The sequence below is a fragment of the Paroedura picta genome, chromosome 1 (genome assembly GCF_049243985.1).
Source record: "Paroedura picta isolate Pp20150507F chromosome 1, Ppicta_v3.0, whole genome shotgun sequence".
Lineage (NCBI taxonomy): Eukaryota > Metazoa > Chordata > Lepidosauria > Squamata > Gekkonidae > Paroedura > Paroedura picta.
This window is the reverse complement of record NC_135369.1, coordinates 14,444,940-14,454,043: the sequence shown is the minus strand read 5'-3', so window position 1 is coordinate 14,454,043 and position 9,104 is coordinate 14,444,940. Positions and strand designations below refer to the sequence as shown.

At 53.8% G+C, this 9,104-nt stretch overlaps 1 protein-coding gene across 6 annotated transcripts in view; it reads right to left on the bottom strand.

Annotated features, from left to right (window-relative positions):
• PACS1 (phosphofurin acidic cluster sorting protein 1) overlaps window positions 1-9,104 on the bottom strand; it is a 117,153-nt gene continuing 108,049 nt past the window's right edge. For all 6 annotated transcript variants that reach the window (XM_077322972.1, XM_077322963.1, XM_077322982.1 and 3 more), the window contains exons 22-24: window positions 6,928-7,154; window positions 5,751-5,870; window positions 1-4,617 (exon numbers count right to left, since the gene is read on the bottom strand). In XM_077322972.1, coding sequence (XP_077179087.1) covers window positions 4,505-4,617; window positions 5,751-5,870; window positions 6,928-7,154 — 460 coding nt within the window. In that variant the 3' untranslated portion in view covers window positions 1-4,504. The remainder of the gene's footprint in view (window positions 4,618-5,750; window positions 5,871-6,927; window positions 7,155-9,104) is intronic.

Below are 9,104 nucleotides of genomic sequence, written 5' to 3'. Positions count from 1 at the left end.
TTAAGAAAAAAAAACACAGTTTATTTAATGAAAAACAAAAAAATTGGGACAACAGACCCCAAGAATAAAATAAGTCAAATACCCACAAAGACTCCAAAATCCAACCCAGACAGAGATTCTGAATGGGGTCTGTTTTAGGAGTTTGGGGGCCTGCAATCCAAACAACAACAACAACAAAAAGTTAAACACAGTTACAAAAAAAAAAAGAGATTATATACAAAACTCATAGTTTATGTACAGTGGCTGACGCGCGCACAGACGGACAGAAGAGCACGTGAAAATCCAATGGAAATCCAGACAGTCTGAACCAGATGAAAAATGTTCCGGAATGTGCATATCCACACAGCGAGACAGGAGACACGACGGCCCTGGGTTGGGCCCACTTACTGTAACAGTCAAGACGTCAGAAAACTAGCGGTGAGCCAGGGAGTGCGTGTGGGATGTGCAAAAGCAATGGGCAAAGGTGTTGCAGAGTTCTCTGGGGGCATCTCCCACTGAGCGGTTTCCACACCCCACCATGGCCTCATGTCTTCTTTGGCAGGATCTTCCGTGCGTGCGGTGGGCCTGGAGACGCAGGAAGTGTTTCAGTGGCTCGTGGAACGGGCAGAAGGCATGGAGCTAAGTCGGTGTCCCCTGCTCTAGACCGCACCCTGCACGGAGCCTACCGGAAGCCCCAGCTTCACTCTGCTAGACACGAAGCATGAAGTGGAACCGGAGGGACGCTGACCCGACCGCTCGAGCCTTCCTGCTTTCTTGCTGGGCCATCTACCTCCGGAGGGGTGCAACGGGCAGTGGCGAGAGGGATCTTCGTTATTCTACAATCGTGACACAAAGACGCACACACTTGGTGGGACCAGACAGACCCCCGGGGGCTTGGGCGTGGGAAGGGCATCTGTACAGGCACACGCATGGCCAAAGCTAACAGCTGCAGAGTTTCTGTGCCAAAGAAAACGGTAAAAAGAACGCGGACGGAGGAGGAAAAAATGTCAGGCTCTCAAGTGGCTCGACGAATTGTGAAGACGGAGACCTTAAGAAGGATCAGTGATCCTTGCTGTAAGCAAGAGCGCGGCCGGTGCCCTGTGCAAAAGCATGAATCTGAACAGCCGGGCCACAAAGACAGAGGCAGAGCAGGAAGCACAGCCGACACGCGTGTGGCAGCCCTGAGAGGGTTTGGCAAACGGGCGTGAAACAGGTGGTTGCCTTGTGTGTACTTCTGCCGGAGGCTGGAATGCGAGTGAAGACCGAGACTGACCGAGGGCAGAAATTACCCCCGGGGAGCCGGAGAAAGAAAAGCCGAAAGCCGACGTTGCCGGCCATTCGTTGCAAGCCCCCCGCCGACTTGCATAGCTCATGACCCTGAACGCCAGGCGTGGATTGCAGTTCAGCAGATGCTGGATGCCGCCGCCGCCCCCCCTCCAGGTTTTGCATTCCGAAGCAGGAAGCAGCAGCAGGAGGAGAAAAAGAATGACTGAGATCTGTCATGCTTGACAGGGAGGTTGCTAGGCAGAGCTGGTGGACAGCACTGGGTCCTGGATGGCTCACGACTCATGCAGGTTTGAACGGGGGGGGGGGGACGCACCCTCAAAATGAGAGCCTGTCGGGGAAATGAATTGGGCCGTGAAAAAGAAGGGGTCTGAGGACCGTGCAAAAGCACACCCAGCCCCCTCCGGCAAAGCACCAAGGAATCCTGGGTGCCGGCTGTGTGGTGAAGCAGGCAAGGGACTTAGCTTCACTGTGGGCCTGGGCATCTGTCCCCCCCACCCAACCCCACGACTGACAGGCATCATGGAGAGTTCGCTTCCCACTATTGCTCCGGCACAACTGGGTTAGGAATAGCATTGGCTTACACCAAGGGGAAGAAGAACAAAAATCCATGCAGTGAACCAATTAACGCAGAGGCAACCCTGCTGCAGAGCAGATGGGGAAAGATATATTCTGAGTTGTGCTTATTTAAATACCCCCTGCTCGAGAGAGAGAGAGAGAGAGACAGAGTGAGAGAGACAGACACAGAGAGAGAGACAGAGAGAGAAACAGAGAGAGAGGCAAGCATAGGAAGCAGCTGCCTCAAGCCCTGAGGGATAACTGACATTCCAGAGTGTTGCAGGATGGATTTCATCAATACCAATATTCCAACATAAGGAGAGGGAGGGGGAGATCTCATTCAAGGCAGAAGAGAGACTATACATCAAAGCCTATTTCCCCACGCCCGAGGGGTTGGGAGAAGGGCACCCTGTCGCTTGCACAAGGTCAATTCCGCAACAAGGGGCTGAGAACGGCTGCTGGGGGAACCAGAGAGCCAAAGTTGTGCCTCGCAGCGCATGAAGGAATCGAGGCTCCCCGCGGAGGGGAGAAGACCTGCTAGCCTCAAAACAAACGGAGGTGCTGAGAAACAAACTGCTCAAAGCAAAGCCTGCTCTGGAGGACGCGTCCTTGGGGAGAAAGTTCAGAGGAAAGAAGGGCGGAGATTCTCCTCTAGTGGCCAAGGGAGCAGGAAGCTTCCCTCGCAAGCTATCAATCGTTATTTTTCCGCAAAGCCGGCCGTGCCTCCCCAGAAACCGACAAAGTCACTTTCAGGTACGCACAGCACCACAGCGGGACCTCAGAAACGGAGAAACAGAAACAGGATAGTCAGGGAAGCGACTGTGGGCTGCGTGGCACGGCCATTCCCAGCTGCGCTGAGTGTTTAGCAGCTCTGAGCATTGTGGGCCGTCGGCTGGCAAACGGGACCGGCACTGAGGTGTCGAGAAGTGCCTTAATGAAGACGGCCCCAGGCCCGGTTGAAGGCTGGGGCTTGCTTATTTCTGGTCAGAAGCAGGATTAGGGCAGGAAAGATCTTGGCATGCCCTTCAGATGCACCTGATGAGGAAAGTTTGGAAGATCGGGGGAGCTGCAAGGCGTGAAGTTCTGTGTCTTGGCTTGCCACCTTCAAGGAGTGTTTAACAAAAGGAGGGCCTATTAAGTGATAAAAGCGGCAAGATTTGGACAGGGGCAGGAGGGAGAGAAGGTGCTTGGGGGAAAGAGTGTGCAAAAAAGCCCTCCCTAGAGGCTTGCTGCAATGAAACCGCCCCCATCTTTCAAACACCATGGCCGTTCCGCATCCCTATGTCTCTTGCCAAGCTGTGGGTTCAAAACCCTACATGGATTTTCAACCTACTGCTTTAAGGAAGGATCTTGAGGGCCGGGGCTGCTCCTTACCGGTACCACAAGCAGGCCTTTTGGGGAGAGAAATGTCTGGCAAGGTCTGTAACTTTTAGTCCGGCACAGGCGGCCCACATCCTGAGGATCCGTGAGGCAGGCCTGCTGGTTTTGTGTGTGTGTGTGTTTTTTAAGAGACTAAAAAGATGAGACAAGCTACTTGGAATCCCTTCTCCTCACCACTGTAGAAACGGCGGTGACAGAGAGACTACAATTCCTGCAACGGGTGGACGTGCCGCATGCAAGACAGCCTCGAGAAGCACTCAAGGGATGAAGGGGCCTGTGGGGGAGGGGGGGGCACGAGGAAACCTGAAGTCAGATACTTCTGGGACTCATTGTGGGGCACAGCCCTGGACACCAAGCAGACAGTACACTTCACGTTTGTCAAGACAATTCACCCTCCTGCCTAAAGCGGTGGACGTTTTCCTCCAAACACATGCACCCCACATTCCCCACCTCCCCAATGCCGAACTATCAGTCAAGGCCTGTCCTGGAAAGGAGATGCCTCTCCGTTACATGAGGCTCGCAAGAGGACGGCGGACAGACACCAGGCCAGGCTCTCTCCTCGCGCGACACACGGCTGGGAAGAAATAATGGTTTTAAGAAGCATGGCGAAGGACAAGCACAGAACGGCAAATAGGCAGCGTGAGGTCCGCTTCCGGTCCTCCATCGCCGGCTTTCCTTCCTCCTCCAGGTGAGGAGCAGGAAGCCTCCCAGGTATGGAGGGAAACCCCAGAAATGAAACGGCCCTTGCGGCTTCTGCAAGCTTTGTGCTTCTGGAAAGGCTGACTGTGAAAGGGAGAACTTTGAAAGAGAGCCTGTGGGTTTGGTGCTGCTCTCCGTTGGCTCAGCAAAGCGAGAACGCAGGACGAGGAGGACGGCATCCAAAGGCAGATGTTTGGTGGAGCGCGGTTTCCGTAAGACATTCATCCGGAAGACGCGGAGGCACCCGCTCGGGGGTGGGAGTGGGCGTGGTGGGGAGAATCCAAGCCCTTCCTGGAGGTGAGGCTCCGTTCCCAAGACACGATTCGCTCGACACAGGTGGACAACCGACGACACAAGGTGGCAGCGGATGTGAGGGAGCGGGTGGCGGCAGCGGCTCCTGGGCCGGAGGCAAAAAACACAGCGTCTCTGTGGGCGGCGGGGCCCGGCCCCTCCCCCTGGAGACTGGATCAGCACACAGCGATGTGGCGTGGGGCGGAGTGACCGTGGGACGGCGCTGGCGTGGTGGATGGTGGTTTGGACAGATGTTGGCGCCACGCGGCGGCAGAGTGAGCAGGACGCGGGAAGGGCCGCCCTGTCGCCGCCGTCAGGCCGGCTTGGAGCCAAAGAGTCCGACGGGGAAGTGCTTCACGTGAGTGGGCCACTGGGCGGCGAGCTGGAAAAACTTGATGTCGCTCCACTCCACCCCGTCGATGGAAACTGGAAGGGAACGGTTTGTTATATTGTTACCTGCCACGAGCCACTTGTGGGAGTGGCAGGATATATACATTTAAAATAATAATAATAATAATTAATAACAATAATAATAATACAGAAGTTATACAATCATAAAGCCGATAAAATTCTTAAAAATAAAACAATCAAGTGTTGGTGACATCTCTGTTGTTGGTCGTTCTTAGTGGGTCCAAAGTAGAACCATCAGTTCCTCAAGAGAAGAAACCAAAAGGCTAACTAATAAAGTATTTTTGAAACGAAAAGGTTCTTGTATTTATTTATTGTATTTATTTGGGCTGATCCTGCGTTGAGCAGGGGGTTGGACTAGAGGGCCTGTATGGCCCCCTCCAACTCTATGATTCTATGATTCTATGATTTCATGCGCGGGGGTAACCAAAATGAGTTCCTAGGTGCGTTGCTGTTTTCAATCTGCAAACCTTCCTCGGTGGCCAACACAATGAAGTTCGGCGTTTCAACGTTCTTTGGGTTGTCTAACCCTGTGAGCTGTAGCCCAAGTGATACTTGAAGACTGAATTTTGAAATATACACCAAGTACAACATAAGTAATCGACGTTATTGAGGAAGTAACCACTGAGGAAGCCTTCCAAACTGAAAACGGGCAACGCACCCAGGAGTTCGTTTTGGTTACTCCTGCACAATAAATAAATACAAGAACCACTACCTTTCTAAATTAATCAGCCTTTTGGTTTCTCCGTTGTTCGTTCTTAGTGGGGAGCAGATCGGAGAGCACATCAGGATTGCAGTGGGAGAGGCCCTTCGTGTTCTGCAGGGAAGAGGACAATGTGCCTAAGCCTACCCTAGGACAGGGGTAGTCAAACTGCGGCCCTCCAGATGTCCATGGACTACAATTCCCATGAGCCCCTGCCAGCATTTGCTGGCAGGGGCTTATGGGAATTGTAGTCCATGGACATCTGGAGGGCTGCAGTTTGACTACCCCTGCCCTAGGATATGGCCATCCAAAGAGCCGACGCTTCTCCGCTGATTTGTCTCAGCTCAGCTCAGGCCCCAGCACTGGCCCCGTCGTATTGGTCACATGGGTGTTCCTGGCCCTTCCCTGCTCCGGCACCTGGCCCGAGTTCCCAGCCAAGGGGGGTTACCTTTCAGCATGGTCTGCTGTTGCTTCGCAGAGCAAATCAGCCGACTGATCCCGTCGATCATTTGGCTCTTGGAGTCCACCTCCCTCTCTTTGGGCTTCTTGCTCAGAAAAATGGTGGGAACTGGGGAAAAAAAAGAAGGACCTGATTGAAGAAGCAGCTGATTTTCACAAGACAAAAGTGCAAGGACAACGACTGTCAAGGAAACGACGCTTCTTCACCCCCACCTCTCCACCAAGCACCTGAGAGTACAGCCATGGGACCAAATCAGTTCCATTTAATATTTCTGGTAAGGCCTAGGAGGAGGACTGTGTCTTAAGTGCCACTCAATGCTTAACACCCACTCAGGGCGGCTGTCCCACCCTTGAATGCCTCCTCCTCCAACCGGCTTGCCTGTCTGTCCAGCGGCCAGCCAATCACCTTCCGTCCCCCACCCCTGACCACCCCCTCCTCTTTCCACTTTCCTCCAAGGCTCGGAGGCTGTAGATCCCTGCTGCACGAGAGCTGCCCCTGCGGTGAGTTCCCTAACAGCTGCCTGTAGCCTTTCCAGGTCCTGGGGAGGGAGAGGCCATCCGCAGAGTTCTTCCACCCCACCCCCCTAATCTAGAACCCGTTGTATTCCTGAATGCTATGCCCCTAGTGTTTCATAAAACCTAGACAAGTGGAAACCCGAGAGTCTTCTTAGTTGTGGCCCCAGAACATGGCACTTCCTGGCCTGCTTCCCTCAGTCATTGCCCTGTGCTAGCAGGTCTTTGTTCTGTTTTCCGTGGCCCTAGTCAACTTTTAACAGCCCTCCTCCCTGGTTGTGTTTTTATAAAATTATTTTACAGATATATTTTAAATGCTGTTTTGGAATTGAAGTCTTGGAGACCCTGTCTAGGTGGAAAGTCAGCCTAGAAATGTTTTAAATAAAACAAATGGCGGCTGTTAATTCCGTTGGCCAAGAGGCAGCAGCCAGTATCCCTCGACAGCTCTGTCCCTGGCAGCCACGCTCGAAGGCTGGGCATTCAGGGATGAATTTCCTGCATTCTGCTCGGGGTGGAACTAAGTGACCCTGGAGGTCCTTTCCAACTCTATGATTCTATGATTCCAAGGCCCTGCTGGGGTCCCTTCCAACTCTATGATGCTAAGGCCCAGCCCCTCTTCTGTGGCCCCACCCACGCTGCCAGCAACCACTCACCTTTCTTATTCTTCTCTTTGGTGACAACAGTCATGGCCATGGTCCCGGAGGGCTGGGTTTCCCCACTGTTCGGAAGCCGGGACACCTGCACCGAGCGGAAGACGCTCTTGAGTGTGTTCTTTGAGCTGGCATCCTTCTTCTCCCCTTCCTTCTTCTTTTCGATGGGCTGAGCGAGCCAGTAATCCACCTGGAGCCCAATGACATCGCCGTAGGGGCTGTTGGGGGACCTGTGATGCGGGAGAGGGGAAAGGAGAGTGCGTATGAAGCTTCAGGTTGCAAAACTCCTCAAGCTCCTCGTGGGAAGGTGACTTGGAGAAGGGGGAACGGAGGTGTGGTGGATGTGGGTCCCTTCCTCCCACCCACAAACCCGAGCCTGGCAAGCTAACTGGTGGGAGGAGCTGCTGAAGGACTGGGAGGGAAAGGTGGCCCCCGCATATTGGATCAGCAAGGATCACAGGCTCTCCTGAAATGCTCAGAAAATCCTGTGCTGTTATGTATCATCATCATCATTGAAACAATATTACGATGTTAATTTGATGTAGAAAAAGAGTAAGTGCTTTTCTGTATTCTGAGGAATCTCAAAGCTCCTTGCAATCGCCTTCCCTTTCTCTCCCCACCACAGGCCCCTTGTGAGGCAGGAGGGGCTGAGAGAATCCTGAGAGAACTGGGACTGGCCCAAGGTCACCCAGAAGCATCATTTCTCAAAGCCCCTTCCAATCGACTTCCCTTCCTCTCCCCACCACAGGCCCCTTGTGAGGCAGGAAGGGCTGAGAGAATCCTGAGAGAACTGGGACTGGCCCAAGATCACCCAGAAGCATCATTTCTCAAAGCCCCTTCTAATCACCTTCCCTTCCTCTCCCCACCACAGGCCCCTTGTGAGGCAGGAGGGGCTGAGAGAATCCTGAGAGAACTGGGACTGGCCCAAGGTCACCCAGAAGCATCATGTCTCAAAGCCCCTTCCAATCACCTTCCCTTCCTCTCCCCACCACAGGCCCCTTGTGAGGCAGGAAGGGCTGAGAGAATCCTGAGAGAACTAAGACTGGCCCAAGGTCACCCAGAAGCATCATTTCTCAAAGCCCCTTCCAATCACCTTCCCTTCCTCTCCCCACCACAGGACCCTTGTGAGGCAGGAAGGGCTGAGAGAATCCTGAGAGAACTAAGACTGGCCCAAGGTCACCCAGAAGCATCATGTCTCAAAGCCCCTTCCAATCACCTTCCCTTCCTCTCCCCACCACAGGCCCCTTGTGAGGCAGGAAGGGCTGAGAGAATCCTGAGAGAACTAAGACTGGCCCAAGGTCACCCAGAAGCATCATTTCTCAAAGCCCCTTCCAATCACCTTCCCTTCCTCTCCCCACCACAGGACCCTTGTGAGGCAGGAAGGGCTGAGAGAATCCTGAGAGAACTAAGACTGGCCCAAGGTCACCCAGAAGCATCATGTCTCAAAGCCCCTTCCAATCACCTTCCCTTCCTCTCCCCACCACAGGCCCCTTGTGAGGCAGGAAGGGCTGAGAGAATCCTGAGAGAACTAAGACTGGCCCAAGGTCACCCAGAAGCATCATGTCTCAAAGCCCCTTCCAATCACCTTCCCTTCCTCTCCCCACCACAGGACCCTTGTGAGGCAGGAAGGGCTGAGAGAATCCTGAGAGAACTAAGACTGGCCCAAGGTCACCCAGAAGCATCATGTCTCAAAGCCCCTTCCAATCACCTTCCCTTCCTCTCCCCACCACAGGCCCCTTGTGAGGCAGGAAGGGCTGAGAGAATCCTGAGAGAACTAAGACTGGCCCAAGGTCACCCAGAAGCATCATGTCTCAAAGCCCCTTCCAATCACCTTCCCTTCCTCTCCCCACCACAGGACCCTTGTGAGGCAGGAGGGGCTGAGAGAATCCTGAGAGAACTAAGACTGGCCCAAGGTCACCCAGAAGCATCATGTCTCAAAGCCCCTTCCAATCACCTTCCCTTCCTCTCCCCACCACAGGCCCCTTGTGAGGCAGGAAGGGCTGAGAGAATCCTGAGAGAACTAAGACTGGCCCAAGGTCACCCAGAAGCATCATGTCTCAAAGCCCCTTCCAATCACCTTCCCTTCCTCTCCCCACCACAGGACCCTTGTGAGGCAGGAGGGGCTGAGAGAATCCTGAGAGAACTAAGACTGGCCCAAGGTCACCCAGAAGCATCATGTC